Genomic DNA, 23850 nt, shown 5'->3' with positions numbered 1-23850 from the left:
TTTTTATCATGAATTAATCTAAAGTGTGTTAAAGGATAACACACTTCTTCAGTCGAGCAATATGATTTGTACAACCAGCAGCCTGTTGTATTTCAAGCATCAAAAATGAAATCTCCATTAGAATATTTGTCACCTAGAATTTCATATCTACAGCAAACAATATGCATATAAAACAGCTTTATATTCTTACCTATCTCTGTGAAGCAGAATTCCACTTGGAGAAGAAGAAAGATCAGTAGAGTGAACTAGATCTTTAGCTTTGAATTTCCAAAATTTAATTAATCCATCACTTCCAGCTGTGATTGTCAACTGGTTTAATCCATCCACTGCTACCCCTCTAATAGACCCCTCATGAGCTGGAAATCAAGAGAAAAGAGCTTTATCTCAGAATTTAAATACAATTTAGAAATCAGCATAATGCTAACCACTGTTCTGCATGAATTTGCCTAGCCTAGCTACACTAAATGAGCTGTAAAATGTGACAAAAAAGTCTAAATGACCTGACAAGACCAGCTGAGTTTCATTATTTAAAAAAAAAATCAGTACAGAAACCAAACATACAAAATTAACTCATTTTCAAGTTAACACCCAGGTAGAACATAATTTAATTCAAATCACAAAACAAAAGGTGCATATAGTTGAACCTGAAGATTAACTTTAATTTCTGCTTTAAGTCAGGGAGCTTTTTTTAATGTTAAGTTTGAAGATCTTTTTTCTATCACTTATGGAGACCACTACTCTTACTCAAAATTTACTGCTTCAGATCTTGCACAAAGTATGTTCTTTGGTGGTGGGTTTTTATTTTTTATTTTTTTTTCCTCCACAAGGAACTTGATACTGCAGTGTAAAGCTAATGCATAACTCCTCACCAATTTTCTCTTAATCTCTGTCTAGGGTTTACTTTTTCATCCCACTATAATAAGAGATAACTTCAGGTTTCTTAAACAAGACAGCTTTCAGAAAACCCAGCAAGCTTTGAGGACTCATTGGGATTCCCTCTTTGTTTCTATAAACAAAAACATCAGACTATGAAGTCACTAATATACATTTCAGATTTACAAAGCAGCAGCAAACATACATGACATGGGATATCTACATAAGCAATGTTAAAAGGAGATGTTTGAATACCATCCTTAGGATTTCTATTTCTTGTGTAAAGTATTTTTTCATTTTTAAGGAGAGAACATTTCATGTTTTGTGAGACATATCTAGCTAACAAGAAGCCAATACTGGAGATGTGAGTATTTCAAAGATATCTATGACCCCAGTGTCTTATTTTAATGCTAAACATTTTGGTAACTGTGCAGACTAAAACAAAACAGACATACATACCAAAACCAGCAGGGATCATGCTCTGAATAAGTGGACCCAAATTACTTCTGATTATAGTACAAAATATAACAGCATAGGTTACTTAAAGAAACAGAACAGATTCCCAAATTCAACTCAGAAGGTGTGCTAGACTACTTAGACAGAACTCAAAGTTGTTGCTATTCTGTTAAGGTTCAGTTTTAAGAAATTCATACCTCTTTCTCTGCCATAGCGCCCTCTGTGAATGCCAGACTGCATGTTATACACATCCACTTGTCCTGTTGACATCCCAATTACAGCAAAGTTCCCACATGTGGTAATATCAACAGCCTTTCAAAGGGAATAAAAATGCCTATGAAAATAATTCTTAAATTGCCTAATCAGGAAAACTGCTAGGAATGTTAACAAAATGTATTAGGAATGTTAGTATGTTTTTATTAAACTTCAGAGAAAACTGCGTGGAATAAACCTCTTGAAAAAGTAGAGGTTTTCTAAGATCTCTTAGAAGAAGCAAATTGCCAACAAGTAATAAATGAGATGGTGCGTGCCTATAAAAGATAATGAAATAATGACTTAGTGACACCTGTTTTTGCAGAAGTCATACGTAATAACATCCAAGCTGCAGCCTAAATGAGAAACCTATATGAACAGTGCAACGCAGTAACTACCATAAAGACAAAGCACACCTGCTGCCACTGCTTCAACATCAGCCTTGGCAATCGCAGCCCAAAAGAGCATAAATTCACAGACTTTAAGTTGTAAGAAACAGGGAAACAATGGTCTAATCTCTATCAAAAGAGATCTAATTAAGAGAAAGTAGGTATTTACAGCTGAACTCATCCACCACTTAACTGCTACGCATAAAGTCATAAAAACAAAACGTAAGATAAATAAGTAGTCTGGGTGCAAAGCAAATGAATTGTATGTGCTACCGTAACTACTTGCATTGCAAACTCATAAATCCTTAGCAAACATCTGCGTGTATTTTATTGACAGCTTGACTTTCATTGTGGCCAGCACAAGTTCCAAAGCATTTTAAAGAGAATATCCTGTTTGCAACTTGAAAATAAATTTTTCCATATTGTCAGGGAAAAAACCCACATTTTCAGCAATTTGCCTTCAGTTTGATAATATACAGCACAAGCATGTAATTACTGATGTATAGTTGAATCTAAGTCAGTTTGAGAAATAAAAGGTAAACATCAATCACCAATCTGTCTGAATTCAAAGATAAAATGTGCAATTAACCTGTATGTGTAAGGAAAAAAAAATATGCGTATTTCTCTTAACATTACAAAACAGTTAGACACACTAAGGCAACCATCATAAACAACTCTGAAAAGTAACTAAAACATTCTAGATAAGCGCTTTTTCATTATAAATACTGCTTCTCTACAAACAATTCAAAACAGCACTGTAATGCTGACAGTATCCTAAATTAACTAATAAACTTACTGTTGCATAGATATCAATAGGCTTGTTTTTGCTAAATTCTTCTGGCCTCAGTTTATGAGTTCCCATAGAAGTTCTCTGATAGTTCCAGGTTGTACAGGTTATATACCCTTGATGACAGGCAACAATACCATCCCAGTCATTCTGATGAGCCACCTCTGCAACACAATACACATTCATTTTAGAAACAATCACTCTAAAGTCAAAAAACCTTTTTTCTGATATAAGACACAGTATTTTGAAATACCCTTACACAAAACAGTATACATTTCGTTTTCTTGCTGGACAACCAAGGGGTTATTAGAGAAAAAAAAAAAAAAAAAGAAAAACCCATCAAAGCAAAGTTGCTCACTCGCCACTGTAACTGAAAGGCTAACAGAACCAGAAACACTTTTTTCATATGCCACATTTCAAGTCTTTGTGTATTCAAGTCTATGTGGTTTGAAAAGCACATTTAAGCTTACATGGTTTAATTCAACTGCTCAAGCTGTACACATTTCCATAGCTACTAGTTTAACCACCTAGAGCAGTTTTTAAGAGCTACACCTGTGGTACACAGCAGAAGCTTTTTCTACATTTGCAGGAAAAGCTTTCCTCTAAAGCTTAGTAAAACTTTAAATCTAAATATGATAAGTCATGCAGGGTTCAAGTAATGAGCAACTTTACTCCTTTTTCTGGAATTAATTAATGAAAACATGAAAAAATGTTCAGATCTTGAAATTGGTAATTCTAACCTTTAAAAAGCAAAGCAACCAGAAACAAACTGGTACACACCAGCACAGCCAATATAGCAAAAAAGAAGCAACTCTATCTAGAATGTTTGATGTCTGCAGACATACCTAGGGTAGTTACTCTTTAAATTAATCAAGCAGAAGACCTAATATTCATTAAAAAAAAACAGCATGCATTTTATATATGTAACTTTACAAGTATCATTGAATTCTACGAAATATAAATACTATATTTAGTAAAAGGGCTACATGATATCATAAGTCCAAATCTTTTTTTCAGTGTAGGAAACACTCAACCATAGTTGCAAGACAAAATAGCTGTCTTTAAGACAGAAATACGAAGAGGACATTCTTCATTTAAAGAAAAACCTCTTTGATAAAGCACAGATAACCATGATGCTTCTAAATGATCGACTTCTGAAGTTCAAATGAACTGAGTAACTGAAAGTTGCCTTTGAACAGTGACTCAAATACAGAAACTGGGAGATCATAAATCAGCTGTTGCAACCAGGGTTTCCTTATCTGACAAAGATCTTCATCTCCCTAAGTGCTTGTTCACCAGCCAAGAGTAACACGGGTGCCATAAGATTTTGGCTCTCGCGTTGGAAATCTTCAAGACAATAGCTGGTTAAATTGGAGACATTTAAAATATACTGCCGTTTTAAAATGTAAGAGGAGTTCACGAGATAACATACAATTCTGAACTGTATTCTATGGCTCATGAAAAGCCACAGTCTCAATGATTTCATCTTGATACAGCACAAGATTTCAATACATTTTGTGTCTTGAGGATTAAAAGATTAAAGATGTGATGAGCTGACACACATCTCAGACTACTTACCTGAAGCAAAGGCTGTAATTGGTGGAAGTGCCAGTGTATCATGCTGAAGACCCTTCTTTTTTGATTTCTTTTTGTTAATTGAACCTTAAAAAATAAGTAAGTGTCTCAGTGTCATGGCTAGATCTTAGAGCTTAAAAGTAGTTTATTTACTACATGCAAAGTCCCTATTAAACTTTGAAAAATTTGGCTTTCAACAAGTGCTGGTGTTCAGTAGGATCTGAAGATTCTAAAAGAGTTCTGTCTAATTGTCTAACAAATTTGTGTCTGTCAAATTTCATAAAATACTAAGCTAATCACTCCACTAATATATTCACAGATGCAGTACTCAAATAATTTGTTCCAGGATCTTGTACTGACATCCCAAGGCAGAGATCCACCATCACAACTAAATGTGTGATGTTAACAGGACTACATAAAGCAATACAAACATTCACCTATTTGAACAGCCACACTTAAAAATTCCAAATTCATCCCCAGAGGATATAAATAACAATTAATGCCTATTTAGATACACACAATTCCATATACAGATATTTAAAAGAATTATCTTAGTCTTACTCCATGAGAAAAATGAATATGTGGCCCTTAAGCACCACAGCATACAAAGATGTGTTATTCTTTTTTTTTTTTTTAAAACAAAGCTCTCCACTGAATCAAAATGAAGACAATAAATCCCAACTAACTGTATTAATTTAGCCTACCAAACAAAATACAAATCAGAGAAGTTAAAATTGTGCATGATAAATATCACCTACTGATTTATACATTTTTAATACAAAAATCATATCAACATTTCCCATAGTGAAATAACATGCACTTTTAGGTTACATAAATTACTTTTCATCAGCCAAACACTTCTAATAATATACTTTATCAGGAAGGACTGAGTTTGCAGAGACCTCAAATGAATGGTTTTCATGCAACAGTTAAAGTGAAAACGCATCTGTTTACATAAATACTTTTCAAGTTTTTTCAAAAATACTTGTACGTTGATTGAAATACTTACCACGTCCTAAACTTTTATTGAATCTTTCATGCACTGTTGAAAAAGATTGCAATGTTCCATCTTGACCTGACAAAATATTAGCAGAAAACACTGAAGTGCAAAAATCAACTATTTACTCATAAGCCATATGAATGAGAAAAGCAGAAGATAACTTCTCAGAAACCCAAAGTAATTTAACAAACATTCTTATCTTAAAAAAAAAAAAAAATAAAAAATACTGTAACAAATTAAACCCAGTTTTCTATGGTCTATATCCTAATACTTTGTATCATAGACAGAAGTTTTTTCTTTTTTTTAAATCTTCCCTGTGTTCAACTCCTACAATATCCCCACTTTGCCCCTCACAAAATCAAAATGTTGCATATTTTCTATCACTACTACCATACAAATGCTGTTCTGTTCTTCAAATACTTCCAAAGTCTCTCATGACCTTATGCTACTCTCACCACCAACAACACTCCTTTCTTTATCCCTTCTTACTCTACCCAAGATACTCAGCATTTGGTTAAGAAGTACACCTAAGTGAGCCAGTAAATTAACCAAAACAAAAAAATGGTAAAGGCACAGCTTTCCATCTCCCAGCAAACAAGCACAGTAATGGGACTTCCGTCCTCTAGGCAGTAATCAGTATTCACAGAACTTTGAGTAATTCAATTTAATAAAGGTACAGAAGACAAATAAGGATCTGGCAAATAGAACAAAACACTATATGGGGAAGATATGGACAAGACAGAATCAGAAAATCTAATTGTACAACATGTAAAATAAACAGCACTTTATTTGAAAGTCAGAAGAATCAGAAAACACTGTTCCTAGGAAAGAAAATTATTCACAGTAATTTATACCTAATGAATCTGAAAGACAATGGTGTAACTATTAGAACTCAAACACCTTTGCTTGTGTATCATAAATGGTGTAATAAAAAGCCTGCATAAGGCAGAGAAATCCACATTCAGAGGCAGGACACTACAAAGAAATAAGATTTTTCAGCCTGGGACGCAGGACAGACACAACGGGAACTCAGAGCAATATCAAGCAGGATGAAGCCACAGATGACAGTGAAATTTTATGAAGTTTACTCAGAGGGAAGCTCATTCTAGAGAAAAGACTTGAAACAAACAGTCCCTGCTCACTCACTCTCTGCTCAGAGAAGTTCTCCTCTGAGCATCTTCATGACTGTATGCGTGAGTTTTTCCTAATATGTTCATGTCTCTCTTACATGGTAGGGCCAAAGGTGGTATAATCAATGTACTGCTGAGCCATATTGACCTAAAAATGTCATGTTTTCAAACGTTGCTCATGTAGGCAATTTAATTACTTCAGCATGATTAAAGATTACATTAAGTTTCTCTTATGCCATTTTGGAAGTGTTCTTGGCCACCAAGAGTGGCCACTGAGCTAGTACTTAATTTCTGTAGCGGTCTACTAACTTATTTTTAAGTATACTAGTTTCTAAGGAAAGGTAGTCTCTTACACACTCACAGACCAAAATATTGGTATCAAATGATCTTGGGAAGACATGTTACACATAAAACTTGGGGAGACACACTACACATAAAACTAAGCTGTAACAAAATCATAAGAAATCATAATCCATAAATCCTGCTAAGCTAGTGGGAAAAGTAGACTGGCTCCTGTAAATTACTAAATAAACGATGTTTACTATTTTTTTCTGTCAGCAGAATTGATACAGTTGTTAAGTGGTTTTCACTTTGACTAGCTGAAAGATAAAAATGAAGGTTTTATTTGTTAAACACACAAATGCAGACAACAAAAACTGCTTCAAAGCTTGTCTGCTCATAACTACTTTTCAGCCTGAACACCACTGCATGTTCCTTAAGGGAACATGAAATAGTCTAATGCAGTAACAACGTTCTATATTTCATAATATATCTCATGGGTAATACACAGTTATCTTTTACATTAATAAAACAAAACTTGGTAGGCTGTGTGCCTTCATCACAACAGGAAATCAGACTGAATAAGAAGAATTAGAATTCATACCTGCACTAAGAATTTGCTCTCCATTTTGCCCGTGGTATCTGATTTTTGTTGGTGGCGCACTATGGCCCATTCGGCTTCTCAATACACGTCCTGTACCACCAGGTCCATCAAAAATCCACACCTGCCTCCCCACAGAAAAGCAGAAAAATTAAGATGCTAAATGCAGTGCCAACAACTACACTTCCTGGAACTGAGAGAGGGTAAGCTAGAAGCTGAGCAAACTCCACATACTGGCATTCACATTTGACACCAAAACTCTGGAGGACTATAATGCAGCAGCTGATTGCTGCCCACTGTTCGTTATGACACTACCAGATCAGAGACAGCAAGGAACAAAAGGACATCTAGCAACTACAACGGCTAATGAGCCAGAATACTACTAAAAACAAAAACAGACTAAGATTTAAGTTAGTATTTCAGGATATAAATTGTGGTTTAGGAAGCATGGATACAAAGCTTTATTCTTCAAGATTACCATAAAGCAATAAATGACAAATGATAAGGAAACAAAATCTTAGACTAACAAATCAGCTGAGAGCCAGCAACTTCAATCATTTGAATTTTGCTATATTTGTATCTCTTGAAAGTTACTACTTCGATCTAGGGTCATATCAACACTTTAGAGGACTGCAGGATCAAAAAAACCACAAAAGACATCATCAGACAACAGCCATTACTATCACTTACCCTTATAGCATTATCAGCACCATTAGTAATAAGAAGTGGTTCTCCAGGGACAAATGACATACCAGCTACTGCTGTGGAATGAGCATTTCGCATTTGACTCTTTAGTTTCTTCTCTTCTAGATCCCACAAAGCTATGTGACCAACCGGGCTACCAGCTGCCATTACTGGGTGTCCATCTTCAGAAAAAAAATCAGATTTTTTTGTTTGTTTTTGACTTTCATGTCATCAGGTCCCTACTTACTTCTCAGATATTAAAACTGATGAAGGAAAAGGCTACAATCACAAAAAAAAACAGTAATTCTCATGCTAGCTCTGAAAAGATGTTTTAACTGAAATATTTCTAACATTTCAAACAGAAAATAAATGAAGATCACTTGTAATAGAAGCAGGATTTTTTTTTCATATCAGATAGAACCAAATATATTCAAGTTCAGTAGGCAAGGCTAGTAGTTTTCTTTGAAAGCATGAAAGGTCTTAAATTCAGTGAAATCATTCTATAACCCAGTTTCTTCTTCAAACTTACAAGCCTTCACACTTCAGAATTTGATAGCTACTGTATTACCTCAAGATGACAGCCTTTTTTTTTTTTTAAAAAAAAACCTATTAAGTTTGTTTGCCCAACAGCTTCAAAAATGAATTCCAGAAGTTGATAACATCTTTATTCAAGCATTCTAAATAAAATTATGATTTCACAATATTTCTAATTTTTGTTATACTTCTTCTGCCCTATCTAATACCAAGGAAACTAACTCATACTAAGTTCCACAAATATTCAAGTAGTTCATGTCAATGTAAAAAAAAAAAAAAAAACAAAACCCTCTATATCCTGCATAGTTAGTAACCAAACTTTTATCTTCAACAAAAGAGAGTTTCCAATCTACAGTCATATCCATGGGCAGCTGAAACAGGCTTAGAGTTTTCTTTTTGTGGTTGTGCTTCACCAAAACGGAAATTTAGCAAGTTCATTTTGATTTAAATGAAGAGTACTTTACTCAAAGACTGAAACGGGTGTGTGAATTCAAAAGAACCAGGTTATATTTATACACAAATATAGGCCTCGTATCAAAAAATCATTGTTAAGATTTACATATTTCTCTGTTCAAATGAGAGACTAGACTCAGTATCGTAAGTTCTGTAGGCAGTAAGCAACACTACTGTAACTAGCTGGAGTGCTTACAAGACAAAATAAAAGCTGCAAATATATTCAGCAGAAACATCCATTCATTAGTCATTCAAGCACTAACATTTTAATGCACGTTCACAGAGAAGATGCTTCTGAGAATTAAATTTATACACTCACAGCACACTGATCACTCTGCAGTAACTCCAACAGCTGTGTACTACGATAGCTCTTGGAACATTAAAAAACAGTTTACTTTTTACTGAAAAAAGAGTACCATATGTCATGCCTCCAGTGCAGTACACAAGAAAGTGTGTACTTATCTTCAGCCTTTGAAATGAACACTCTCATTCCAAACTTTGTTTCTGAAATGCTTTTTCAAAACATTTTCCCAAATTCCATTTAGCTTTAGTGATGTTACACGCATTTTAAAAAGACCTACCTGTACGAAAAGATATTGCTGTGATGGGGCCCCAGTCTTGTTGGAATTTCATAAGAGTTTCATCAAACTTAATATTATGTATAATGATATGGCCAGATACGAGACCAACTGCGATAACATCTACTGCTGGGGCCTGTGGAAACATTGAAAGAAAACTGAAAAAGCTTGCAACCACCCTATAAATATCAGTACCAGAACAAACAATAAAGGCGTCTTTTGCATGAGAACCCCTATTAAGCATTTAATACGAAGAGAGATGCAAGATTTCACATCTGCTCTTCACTGATTAGAACAGTTACATTTTCAGATGTTTTGATTCCTTAGAAAAATATTCCAAGTTTCCAATAATTTTGGTAGATTGGTATGTATATAGTCACAGATACACATTCAGAAGTTTCACACAAGACCAACACAGATCATTTTCAGAGGTGTTAGCAACGCTTTAAATACTCTAGTAAGCTTAAACTCATTTTTGTATCAGGAAAAATAAAGCAATTAAAAAATCTTTGCCTGAATCAATAAAATCTACAACTTACTACTATTTCTGATGTGAAAAAATTTAAGTAGCAAGAAACTTCCAGTGTCATGGAAATAACACAATACACTGGTGCCTTGTGAACGCCTTGTTTGTTTTTGTGAACTCATTATGTGATTCAGTGAATAAAGTCTACAGAAGCAATGAGCCAAAAACATGCAAGATGCTAAACACGACAGAGCTAGCACTGGCCTTCAAATCTACCTCTCTTCAGTATCTAATAGAGGGTTATCTGTATGTCTTGAAAAGACTACACGTTATTTTCATTGACGCCATTTTAAACTACAATATCTTGCCTCATATTGTCTAACATGCTGTAGGGTGTTACTAGCATGCCTTGAAAAGAACAGACATTATTTCCATTTTAAACTACAGTATTTTGCTTCCTATTTTTGAAGAGTTACGTAAGACAGTAAGATGAAAGAAATACTAACTTGTGCGAGAGTTGTGATCCCCAAGCCCCATCCTGGAAATGAGTACAAGAGTTTGCTGGAAAACAAACAAAACGAAAAATAATCAACTAACTTTTCAGGATTTTTCATGTTAAGATGAATACTTTTCATGCATTTACACGAACAAGTATGTAAGTTTTTTGCTCTTAAATACCTCTTAGAAGAAAAAAATATAATTATGTTTCAGACTAAAACTTTCAGTAATTTCTATTTGAAAAAAAAAAACTGCATTAATATTTCAAAGATTACATAACTACACAGCAAGAATACAGAGGAAGACTCATTTGTTGTTAGTTGTTTCCTGTACTATTCTGCTTTAAACACACCTCTTCAAAATTCCTATCAACACACAAAGCAAGTCTCAGGTCAGCTTCTAAATAAAAAATAAATCATTTACTCACAGAGTAACGTCGCTGCAAAGTAACTCATATTTATAGTAAAGGTATACCAACATTGTTGCTGTTACAATTTATATTATTGAGAGAAAAGACAACCAATATAGTCACAAAGCTCTTAATGTGAACTAACTAAGGCAATATTTAAGAACATAAGCAAAAAATTATTCCTCCACCACCAAGTCAGTCATTCTTAAAAGACTGCTAGCAGGCATCTATCCATATCTCTCTTTTCTTTCTTGCTAGAGTCTACCAAAGCTTCGTCTCAGTTCTGCAAGTTTAGCCTTTATCTAATTGTGCCAATACGTATCCACAACATAATCTCTGGAGGGAACAAGCAATGGAAAATAGAAATTGCTTAACACAGCAAAGTTGCCAAAAGGACAGTAACAGTTATGTAAATTCATGTATAGCGAAGCAAGAAACCAAGACATTTAAGCAAGATTTTTTTTTTTTTAACATCTGGAGTAAATTGTACCCTATATGCTGTGACTTGCATTAAAGAGACACAAAAGTAACACAAGTAGAAACATTTACTTCTCTGTACTTTCTAGATTATTTCCCAATTTTCATAGCACATGTTTCTGAAACATCAGAATGTGAGGAAAATAAAAGCTTTACTTTCACATAAAGTACACAGCAGGTACAGAAATAAAAAATTCAACCATCTAATCCAAGTTAACACCTATCTGCAGTACATATATTAATATGCAGCAAAAGTTAAGCTCCATGAGTGAGAAAGCAGTTGATCATAGTAAACATGATATACTGTCATCTGGACAGTGTTCAGCTGGGACATGTTCAGAGAAAACTACATGTCTACACATCTCTTTCTTAAGTCTACTGATCAAATGCTAATCGCCTCCACACTACATGCCAGCAGCTCCTTGGAGCAGCACCAACCAAAGGGGGGCAGGAAGCCTGGACATGCATTTACTATTCTTTCAACTATTTTCATGGGAAAGGTATGTGATTCCAAGAAATTGGAAAAAAAAACCAAAACACTTTAATAAAAAAAGATTCCTGAACAATCCCTGACATTCTGCAGGGACAGTAAATAACACGTAGTTTGAAAGATACCAGCATGCAGGGAGCAGCAACATTCTCTGTTCCCGGAGACAGGCCAAATGAAAACTTACGCCAAAGAATTCAGTAAAATATTCCATGTTCAAAAGCTACCACACTTAAAAATATTAGTTGTATCCAAATTGCTTGGAGCATGAAGTATAATTAAGATACTAAGAATCTTACTTGGATCTTATATTCCACAGCTGCAAGCCCCCTTGTTCACTCCCAAGGAGAATTTTATTCAAATAGGTGCTTGGATGCAGAATTGCAGAAACTGCAAAAGTGGCCTTATCAAAAACCACTTGAAGATACTCCTCTGCAAAGAAAAAAAAAAAAAAAAAAGAAACAATGGTATTGTGGCTAATCTCACAAACCTGTAGCTCCTGTATCCCCTGTATCCCCTGGCAAATGTAAAAGGCAGAAGAAAGTTTACATAAACCACAAAACTGGTGTTTCTTGCACTAAAGAATTACCTAATGCGTAACAGGACATGCTAGGCTTGTTTACTTCATAGCATCTGCTGGCTTCAACATATATTTTTTACTTATAAGACTATCTACCACAACAAGGTTGGCAAAACTGTAGTGATTTATATCTTTCCGAAGGAGTCAGGCTCCTGCCTGAGCAAAACACCTCTTTTCATTAGCATACCTTTTATTTGTTATAGCAACTTCAAATCACTAAAGTCTGTTTGCAGCCATTCTGATAATACTTCCTAAAGATAAAAATTTCAGGCCACTGAAGCAGGATTCCATAATGCACTATTCAATGGCATGAGAAGATGCTGACACAATCATAAGATTATTTATGAGAATTAACTCTTATCCATACTGATAAACATCAAGGAATTATAGGATTTCCGAGATGATGCCAAAGCTGCTGTACCCAAAGTCTTTAACCAAAAATGTACCATTAATGTGTTATTACTGTAAAGCACATTTCTTTTCACTTTTATGGAATGGTAAAGAGAATCTACACGTGGTGCAGAATCAAGCAATGAAAAATTATTCTAAAACTATGACTTCAAATTATTCTTTTAGTTACAACGTCATTTAAGACTTTTTCTTTTTTGAATAATCTACTTCCTAACATGCATATTCATCTTTTTTAATTACTGAAAGTTTAACAGTGTTATACTGTAGCATAGTAACAATAATAAAAATTGTCTCTCACCTTCTGTTTGTACATCCCAAACAATAAGAACATTAGCAACATCCACAGAGATAACATGATCACCAAAAGGCTGCAGAAGGTGTATTCTTGCCTTGTGACCTTCATAGGTATGTACTACCTAAAAATTTTTAACAGGGAAGTTTTCAGTATAAAATGTTCAGGTAGCATACAATGTTAGCACAGTGCTTGAGGATGGCTAATATACATGAGCATGAGTACAAACTTAAAATAGATGGAAAGGCCACACAACTTTAAGTAGAATATATATATATGTATATATAATTTTCTTTGGTATTAAAAGCTGTTTGTTCGCAAGATATTTTAAATAATTTTTAAATTATTTGAATTAAGTAATTATGAATAGAATTTTAAGAAATAACTATTGCAATTAATACATAAAACATAAGTCAGCCATCATGAAATCGGTTATTACAAATTTCCATTTTATGCTGTTTAATTTTCTACATTAGGAGCAATAAAATAGTTTCTTAAAAACGAAGGTAACAAACAGCTACAGAAATGCAAATTTGGAGAAAACTAACTGTACCACCAATTAATAAGTAAACTCTTAAAAACCTCTTTGTTCCTGGCAATAGCATGGAAAACATTGCCATACGAAGCAAATATCAACATTCGGTCTGCTGCCAAACAAGTAATGTCTTGTAGCAAAGCATTGCCTGCAAATCAAACAGAAAAATTCAACAGGTTTCACCTTTATAACCAAAGATAAAGTCTGACAATGCGTTTGTTTAGTTTGGTGACACACCAATAAAACTGTTTTAGTATAGGCATTTCTGTAAGAACACATTTATTTCAGATAGCTCTTATGAATATCACATCTGGTAAAACGAGAAGTAATATCACACTGATAAACTGCAACGTGGTTCTTTCATAAAATACTGAATTGTTACTTCAAGTAAAGGCACACCTTAGCTTCCTGAAGGCTTACAGATAACAACAATGTAACACTTTCTACAGACTGTTAAAGCCACACAGCCCAGTGGAAACACTAGATGAAGGTGCCCCTGCCTATAGCATGGAGGTTGGAACTAGATGATCTTAAAGGTCCCTTCCAACCAAACCCATTCTATGATTCTGTGCTCTGATTCTACTTATGATGATGATGATGATGATGCAGGGATACAATCAGGTCACAGAAATCGGGTACCCTGCAAAGGCAGAGCCTGCTTAGGCCAAGACACTCAAGAAAAAGGGCACCAACCACATAACATCAATAAATAACAACCACTCATCAGAGAGGCGGATCATTTATTTTCTCAGTCACGACTCTGTATTTTAACATCTCCAATTCTGTACTTCAACATCACACTTCACAAGAAAGTGTAAGTGATTGTCTATTAAAAGGTGTAGCCTACTAAAAAGTATTTCAGAAAACGTGCAACATTTTTACCATTTTGTACACTGAGGGCAGAAGGTATGCTTATTTATAGCGTCACACCTTCACTGCTGAATTTATAATCTGGTCCCACCTATGTAACAGTTAATTGTCCCATTTACGAGCTCAGCTATTAATGAAAAATATTTGGCTTTTATGAGATCCATGTAAGAACTTTATGGAAAACTTTACTTTTCAGGACAGCATTCATGTTCCTGAATCACCTAACTGCTGGCCAAGTGTTTCAGATGTCATCCCACCCAGTTCCTCTCAAAGCCAGATTACAACACCCATTAAATAAAGTTAGCTTTAACTATGCCATCTGAGTCTTAAAACCTTCTGGGAAACTCTCTCTCTCAGTATCTGTGCTGTATCGTAGCTCTCCCTCAGTCAAGGATACTGACTAATCACCAGCCTGAACCTGCAGACTGCCTGCTGCCCTTTGTTATACAGTTATAGTGTCAACCATCACCCACGCAAGTTCAGCTTTGTGAGTACCCTTCCAGTAATAGCCTACTTCTTGTGACTTATCCCCTCAGCAAACCAAGCAGATCCAGTTACTTCAATATATCTTCCTATGCCTTATTCCTGAGCTGGCTATCGCAGTCTACATGTGGTCTTACCATCAGAAAGTACAGAGCAACAACAGCTTTTGCAGAACTGCTGGTTGTCTTCCTACCATAGCTCAGCACAGTGTTTACCTTATTTGGAGTTACTGCATTCCTGGCCCACTCTCAGCCTGGCATCAGCACAACCTCAGCAGCTTGTCAGCAGGGTGCCATGCAGGCAATCGGCTCCTGGGTTGTTGTTCTAACCCAGGTGCAAGCATTCTCTGCTTGCCTTGCTGAATACTGCATGGTTTCAGCTGGCTGGCCCCATCCCAACACTCCGCAACACCTTGCCAGGCTGAAGCTGAGGTTGTTGATGAAGGCACTGAACATGTTGATAACTAGTGTAGGCTTTGCCACCCACTGCCAACTCCATGTCAAGCTATGCTTTCATGTCATTTGTCCCCAGCAGTCCAGCCCATTCTTAACACTGTGAAGACTTTCAGTGCTATCTGTTATGATCCCATAATTATTCTCCTTCAAGTAGCCATAAAAACAATGAAGAGTGGAAATAACAGCTTTAACTGATGCTCGCTCCTTTAAAGCCTAGAGGTGGTTTTGGAAAAACAAGAGTGAGAAGAGCTTCACAAGGCATATGCCTAAGAGAACTAAATCATAGCTGCAACAGCAATCCTGTTTCCAAATTAACACCCAGTATTTCAGAGACTTCCTCACTGAAAACAGTAACAAACATAAATCATTTTGCCCTTCCAAAATGATAATTGGTGCAGCTATTATATTAAAAGACAAATAAATAATATTTTTTTAAAAAAAACAAGAATCTGTGCATACTTACTCACTGCAACAATACCAAGCTTCTTCACCTGTAACGAGAAAAAGGTATTTTTAGTGATGAATTTGCTACAGAAATTCAAAATTCTAGGATTTAGCCTAGCTGAGATTAGGAATTTGCATGCCTCAAAAAAGAAAGAATGATAGATTTCCCTTAGTTTACAATGGCATTTAAGGCAAAAGCTGCAGATAGCAGTTCAAAAGGCAAGGGACAATAGTTGCTGAAAGACAGCCATTCAGCAAACTCTATATTAAAGTGCATGGAGCTAAGCACACATGGATATCTTGCAGCGTCTGGACAAACCTGTTTTCACATTATCTCTGCTTCATTCCATATTTTGTCAGTCTTAACTCTGTTCACATGGAATTTGCTTCAGCGAGTGTCATCAGCACCCAGAGATGCTGATGGTTCAAGCTCTGTGAAGACGCCTGACAAAAGCAAACACTAAAAAACTGACAGAGAGGCACAGGAAAATCTGCACCATACAGCTTGCGCTCTGCTGTAAAATACAATAACTTGATACAGCTCTATTATTATTTTTATACACTCTATTTGCAAGGGGAAAAAAAAAAGAAAGTCAGCATCACATGCTCTCACGTTACAAGACTGAACTGCACTCATTTCTCTCCCTATCGGATCGCCTCTCAGATCGCTGCAACGATAGCGCTAAGGCACGGTGCTCCTTTGGCGCGGAGCTGCGCCGTGCCGCCAGCAGCGAAGGTCCCGGCACGCGGCAGCCCCCGGCCCCGGCCGCCACGAGCGCGGCCTCGCCGCCTGCCACCTCCCGCTACCGCCCCGACTTCAGCGCGGGGGCCGCGTGCGACTCACGTTGTAGGTGTGGACGCTGCGCCCGACCGCGGTGGCCACGTAGAACTCGCGGTGCCGGCCGTGGTAGCGCAGAACGTGCGGGACGTGGCCGGAGTAGCGGCCGAGCGCGCGGAACCCGGCGAACAACGCTCCCCGCTCCGCCGCCATCCTGCCGCACGCGGCCGCCTGACCGTGCGCAGCCCGGAAGTCGCACCCCCACTTCCGGCGGGGCCGTGCGCCGTCCAAAGCGCTCCCCCGCGGCGGCGGCGCGGAGACAGCGTGCGGCGCGGTATGGCGCGGGATGGAAATGCTTTAATGGCACACCCGTACAGCGCGGCCGCGGCGCTCCTCAATAAGTTAAGGCGATTTGCGTGAGCGTTCGGTCCGCGGACAATAAATAATGAGCCCAGTGGAAAAATACATATCGCACATCTGTCTGTCCGTCTATTCCAAGTTCATGTAGCTCCTCCACATGGCCATCACCTTCTGCACCTTGCGCTCGTCGCACCGCACCTCGTCATGCCGCCGCCGCTCCTGCACACAGCGCCATCAGCACCCGCCGTCGGCCGCGCCCCGCGCCCCTCCCCTACCCGCCCGCGGCACCCACCTGAGGCGGCCGATAGCCGCGGCAGCGCCGCCGCACCACGCGCACCGTGCGCAGCCACAGCTCCCCGCAGCCCCGCGCCCCGTCCAGCACGCACTCCAGCAGGCGGCCCTCCTGCTGGGCCCGACGGGCGTCCTGCGGAGCACGGCCGTCAGCCGCGGGGCCGCGTCGGGCACCCTCCCGCCGCCGAGGCCCCCTAAAGCCCCGCTCCCCTCCCTGTCTTCTCTGTTTTCTCCCCCTTTTCCCCGTCTGCCCCTTCTCCACCTCTCCCTCTCTTCGCGTCCTTTCCCCCTGCCTTCCTCTCCCGCTCTCACCTCTCCCTTCTCTCTTTCTGCTCATGTCCCCTCTGCCCTCCTCCCGCTCCCCCCTGCCTCCCCCCCCCCCTCCTCCGCCCTCTTCCTCCTTTCTTCTCCCCTTCTATCCCTCCTTTTCTCTCTGCCCCCTTCTTTGCCCCTTCTATCTTTCTTCCCACCCCTCCATCTCCTCCTCCCCTCTGTGTCTTTATTTTTATCTTTCGGCTCCGCACGGACTGGGGATGCCACGTAGCCGTCGGGGGCCGCGTTCACCCGGGCGAACCTCGGACAGCTGCGGGCCCGCGGACACGTCCTCGCAGGTGTGAAAATCGAGCAACGGCCCCTGGAGGGAGACAACAAGACGGAGGGGGGTCATCTCCGCGCCCCAGCGGGGCGGCCAGGGCAGCGTGTGATACTCCGCCTGGCGGGAGGCGGCGGCGGGCTGCTCGGTGCGCCCGGAGCCTCCGGTCCTCGGGCTGGGCGCTGTCAATGCAAGCGAACCACCCGCGGAACTTCTGGACCACTTATCGCCTTTGCAACTGTGAAACCGTCTTCGGCGTCGGTGCGGTTTTATGCTGTCGTCTTAGGGCTCTGGCGGGGGTCGGGAGCGCTCTGGTAGCAGAGCTCCTGCACTCCTTCCCTGCCGGTCCCAGCTTCGGAGGGTCGCCGGAGGAGGAGAGGAGGAGGTAACTTCCCCGTCCTGTGCTCCGGGTTACTACACTAGCCAGCTCCCGGCTTGCTAATCAGCGTTTTCGGAAAGCAGCTGCCAGCATCAAGGACAGAATCGTGGAGGCAGTGCCGTGCCGACAGTTTCCCGTTTGGTGCCGATGCCACCAAAGCAACCACCAACCTCGTTGAAGGTCATGAGCTCATCGAAAGCGTTTAGGAGATCGTCTCGTATACCCTCGTGGTGACAGAGGCTGAAATTGTAGGCGGCCTCCCGCGGTAGGTCGGCGATCTGAAGAAAGATGATGAAGCCACAATAGACTGTGTAAGGAAAAGCCAGAGGTTAATTTTCGCGCCCGCGACGTGACCCGAGGAGCACGGAGGGCGGTCTGCAGGGGGCGGCGCGGGTGCTCAGGAGCGTTAGCGGAGCCGGCTGGTTACCCTTTGCGTTATCCATGGTGCCTTTGCACGTTGTGTTTCTCCTGCTGGGCTTCGGATCGTCGCCGGCTTCATATATGTACCTGTACGCCTACGGAAATGATGGTTTCCAATTCCATAACCGGGGCTTATTTGGACGTCTCATGAGCCTCTCTCCAGAACTGTAAATAACAAGCATTCAGACTCGAAGTGTCACTGACTCTAAAAGAAACCCGGGATAATAAACAGTAGTCAACCGCAGTATCCAAACCCCAAACAAACCAAAGCAAGAAACTCCACAGCAGCTGATGCTGTTACAGCCCTCGGGCAGCAGCGCGTGTCTCACCCCGGAGGCTGCAGCGTAAACACGCGACGTGCTTCGGATAATGGAGATTCTGGGAAAGTGGCTACCAGCAAGCAGGGACGATATGGGGCTTTCGTGCACAGGAACGATCCCGCGGCTCACAGAGCCGTGCAGCGGCCCGGGGGCACGTCCAGCGAATCGTCTTCGGATGCTGACGGCTGGAGGACAGAGGGATGGGGCCAGGTGGTGGGGCGGGCAGCCGGGTTACGCTCCCGGCCCCGCGAAAGCGGTTCGTTGGAAGAGCCTCGGAACCCTCGCCGGGGCGGCGGTTGCGGATGCAACCGTATCTCTGTTTCGGAAAAAAAAAGTTCTTTTTCGAGGAATGCCTCTCTGGCTTGAGTCATTAAGGAAACCCAAGAGGACTGCCGTTGCCGTAGGAGGAAACGCGATTTTTTTGGTCCGTGGAGCTGGGGGCGGGCGAAAGCCTATGAGGCAACATCGCGTGCCTGAGCATCCTCTTTTTGTCCTTTCCTGGTGTATATCACCACTGGACTCTCACTCCAGCCGGCTGCTGCCTTCTTCTTGCCCGGGGATCGGCCGTGGGGAGCTGGGAACTGCTCGTTTGGAGGGCGGCATCCCTCATGCCGGGCTATGTGAATGAAGAGAGATGCTTTCTGATGGCAGTCTTAACATCGCATTAAGTGAGATGCCATGCACTAAAATCCTGCAGGGAGCTCTTAGCACCTATAGAGGCAAGCCCCACCTGGGCACATGCTGCTGAGACCCTTAAATGGTCAATATGTGCCATGTGTGTTGCTATTTCCTGCAAACTGCAGTGCTTCACCTTTTTCCAGATGGCATAGTGTGCGTCTGTTGGGGATGCCTGTGTTCAACACTCTCCCAAATTTGCCAAAAAAACCAACAAACCTCCATGTTCCAAAAGGATGCCTTGTTCTCATATTCTGGGAGATGCTGGATTTTCTTTTTCTAATTACAAACCATGTACCTTCACCTTTCTCTAGGACTCTCTGCCTAAAGCTATCAATAAGCTTCATAAAAGTTAATAAATTGATAAAAACAAAACAGTTCTTCCAAATAGATTTGTTTCTTTTTCTTTTCTTTTTTTTTTCCACTTGTATAAACAATAGTGAAATCTACTACAAAGGCATTCACTTTAGGTGAATTTTGTGATACTCCTGATAGTCAGCAGCATCACTGCCGTGCTATGTAGAGGGAGTAATTCTGATCTAAGAAATAAATTTGGAACAAGGAAAATACCTTTGTTACTTTCCATTTTAATTTATCTTTACTAAACAGGACACAATGGCCCTGTTAATAAAGGTGTTTGTTTACCCTTAGTTCATGGGATGTGAAAGTCCTGTCAATAGCTGAAGTGTACAACTTGTTTTGCTTCCCATGCAAGCCATATTGTGCTGACGTTCTTTTCCATCACTTATGATGTACACATGGTTTTATTTCCTACATGTGTGTCTGCAGTTAGCAGAAGAACGAAGTTGCAGCAGAATCTGGAAACATAATCAGATCAGCAAATGATAAAGCCATTTTTTAGAGGAACCAGAAAAATATTTGCCTACAAAAGACAATTTGATGTTTAAAACATGCTTCTGTCTACATTCATATGGAAGACTATTAAGAACCAAGGAATCCACTTTCTTTTTCTTTAATTGGATGCTTTTCCTATGCATGAAGAGTTCTTTTAATAAAAAGTACTTGTCAGCAATTCATCTGGTCTCTCATTTCCTCTCACTGTTAATCCTGAGTGCCTTGCCTTTGTTATTGTCACTTCCCTACCATGCAGCCAAGCAGATCCCTACTCAGTCTCGGATCAGGTGGGTAGGAGGAGAAATAACAAAAGTATATGAAGTGCTTATAAATCAAGCATCTCAAAACTTTCAACTTTATTTACTCCAGCCATAATAATACCAAGGCCCCACTTCTGACAGCAGATTTTTTGCCTGAGATGTTGGCCAAATTTGGGGGATTTGCAAGTGGCTTTTGTTAAGAGAAATAACCCAAGATGGGGTAGTTTTTGAATGGAGCCTTATAACAGATCTCTTTTCTTCCCTAATGCTTGTTGCCTGGCAGTCCTGTTCTGTCTTGAAGACACCACATTTGCAACCATGCTAGAGCAGTGGAAAGAAGGGATTAAGAAATATCTGTTGCTACTTTGCTGCAGGTCAAGATGATATCTTTGTGGGCAGGAGTGCTGCCAGCCCTCACTGGGAGAGGAAGTCTGAAGCTAACAAGAAGTCATCGACTTTGGTAGACATTTCTGATCAATATTGTTAATATTACTGGCAGTATAATTTATCAGTCTGACTTGTATTTGCTGAGACAGTTTTAGATCATTACATCTTGGTACAAGTAGCTGAAAGGCAAATTTTACACTTTTTTTTTGTTGTTGTTTTTTGTGTGCATGAGCAATGTGTTCCTGCCTGAAATTCCTTACTGCTGCAGAAATGCCAGTCTTACCCAGAATGTTAACATAATTATACTTTGGGGGTGTAGGATTTGGGAATTTCTTAAATTATGAAATTATATATCTGGAAAGGTGAGGTGGAGGGAGATAGCGATTACCCAAGTGAAGTTTGGGAGATGGGAAGGAAGTGGGTTGGTGCTTGAGAACTTGCAGAGTGTGTGTCACAGCCTGAGAGCCCAGGGTAGCCCTGGGCAATGCAGGAGCATGCAGCCTGTCTGTGGCCTACCTACTCTTGACAGGAGCCACATGAGACTGATCTGACTGGGCACACGCTGCTCAGATTGCTATTTTCAAGAATCTGGCTATGGTAGAATAGTCCCCGTATGGAATCTCTTTGGTTGCAGAGAGCACTGAATGTATAACCAGTGCCCAGCACCATATAATTGTGTGACAGAGTGCAGGCAGCTCACCAGTAATGCCCTATTTGGGAGGCGTGCACTCAGAAAAGCTGAAAATGATGCTCGAAATATCCCTCAAGTGTATAAGGTCAGGTTGGATGCAGCTCTGGTCATCCTGACCTGGTGATGGCAGGGAGGTTGGACTGGATGTTGACGGTCTTTAAAAGTTCCTTCCAACCCAGATGATTCTTCAGTTCTATGATTCTCATGCACACAGTACAACTATATACTTCTCATACACACAGTAAAAACTTAGTGTTCTCATGTTTACAATTTTTTTTTGTTGTTGTAAAGGTTTATTTCAGAATCTTTGCTGAGAAATGAAGTTGTTTTTAAAAAGAAAAATAAATTAATTTTAATTTTTTTAACCATGTTGGCACATTTTTCTCCACATCCTCGCTTGCTAACTAGACTTTGGTCTGCCTCTCTGTCTCCATTTGTTTCTGTATGTTTAGAATCTTAGCTACCAGAGCAAAAGCAACTGCTGAGTGCGGTTCAGGGACTCCCCATGCCATTTTAGAGAGACAAGGGTATTCAGGGGCACTCCAAATGGCTGGTGGCTGGCAGTGAACAAAACAGCTCTGAGAGAGCATTACAGATCCTGCTGTTGGTTGGTATACATTAGTTGTCCTCTGATATGAAAAGACTTTTCAACAAAACACAGACGTTCTGCTTTGCTGGAAAAGATTAATCCTTTTGATGACAGTATTTATTTGGATGGCTGCTGATGACTATCAGCACAGCAGTGGGTCTTAGGCTTGAGATGAATATAGAGTATCTTTCCCCTAAGCATCCTAGTGCTTCTGGCTTCTACATAGCATCTCAAAAAGTCCAGGATTTAATATCCAAGTCCCACAACATAATGGCTAGCACATACTAACTTTGAGGAGCTACATATGGGGTCTAAATATTATTCTTAGGGAAATCTGTTTTTAAAAACAGATTCAGGAAACACTCTTCAGGAAGAGAAGTTTCAGCAACAGGAACCAAAGAAACTGCTACCTTGCTTCAGCAAGATCCAGATTCTCAACTGAGATAATTTCTGTCTAGGCTGACAAATCATAACAGTGCGGATCCTCAATTTTCTGTGCAGGACAAATAAAGATAATGGTTGCATCCAATCACATTCACATGTGCTGGTAAAAAGTGGTGTCCCCCAGGGTGCTCTTTAGCACTTCATCAATGACAGCAATGATAGAATTGAGTTCACCCTCAGCAGCTTGGTGATGACACCAAGCTGAGTGGTGCAGTTGACACGGTGGAAGGAAGGGATGTCATTCAGAGGGACCCCAACAGACTTGAAAGGTGGGCCTAGATGAACCTAATGAGGTTCAACACAGCAAAGTGCAAAGTTTTGCACTCGGGTGGAAGAATCCCAGGCATTTATACAGACTGGGAGGAGCAGTCCTTGAGAGCAGCCCTGCAGAGAAGGACCTGGGGGTCCTGATGGATGAAAAACTGAAAATGAGCCAGCACTGTGTCCTTGCAACTCGGAAAGCAAATGGTGTCCTGGGCTCCATCAGAAGAGGGGTGGCCAGCAGGGACAGGGAGGTGATTGTCCCCCTCTACTCTGCTCTTGTGAGGCCCCATCTGCAGTACTGTGTCCAGGTACAAGACAGTACAAGAAAGACAGGGAGCTGTTGGAGAGGGTCCCAAGGAGAGCCATGAAAATGAGCAGGGGACTGGAGCACCTCCCCTATGAAGACAGGCTGAAGGAGCTGGGCTTGTTCAGCCTGGAGAAAAGAAGGCTGCAGGGTGACCTCATTGCAGCCTTTCAGTACCTCAAGGGATCCTACAAACAGGAGGGGAATCAACTCTTTGAAAGGGTAGATAACAGCAGGACAAGG

At 40.2% G+C, this 23850-nt stretch overlaps 1 protein-coding gene across 1 annotated transcript in view; it reads right to left on the bottom strand.

The window, feature by feature from the left end:
• WDR36 (WD repeat domain 36) overlaps window positions 1-17044 on the bottom strand; it is a 28905-nt gene extending 11861 nt beyond the window's left edge. Inside the window, exons 1-14 of the mRNA XM_085213306.1 lie at window positions 16843-17044; window positions 16018-16045; window positions 13794-13894; window positions 13218-13335; window positions 12228-12360; window positions 10564-10618; window positions 9595-9727; window positions 8033-8208; window positions 7346-7466; window positions 5342-5407; window positions 4336-4419; window positions 2767-2921; window positions 1527-1641; window positions 191-356 (exon numbers count right to left, since the gene is read on the bottom strand). Coding sequence (XP_085069432.1) covers window positions 191-356; window positions 1527-1641; window positions 2767-2921; window positions 4336-4419; window positions 5342-5407; window positions 7346-7466; window positions 8033-8208; window positions 9595-9727; window positions 10564-10618; window positions 12228-12360; window positions 13218-13335; window positions 13794-13894; window positions 16018-16045; window positions 16843-16989 — 1598 coding nt within the window. The 5' untranslated portion in view covers window positions 16990-17044. The remainder of the gene's footprint in view (window positions 1-190; window positions 357-1526; window positions 1642-2766; window positions 2922-4335; window positions 4420-5341; window positions 5408-7345; window positions 7467-8032; window positions 8209-9594; window positions 9728-10563; window positions 10619-12227; window positions 12361-13217; window positions 13336-13793; window positions 13895-16017; window positions 16046-16842) is intronic.
• Window positions 17045-23850: the final 6806 nt, after the last annotated feature.

The sequence above is a fragment of the Meleagris gallopavo genome, chromosome Z (assembly GCF_905368555.1).
Source record: "Meleagris gallopavo chromosome Z, MGAL_WU_HG_1.1, whole genome shotgun sequence".
Classification (NCBI taxonomy): domain Eukaryota; kingdom Metazoa; phylum Chordata; class Aves; order Galliformes; family Phasianidae; genus Meleagris; species Meleagris gallopavo.
This window is presented reverse-complemented; position numbering and strand designations above follow the sequence as displayed.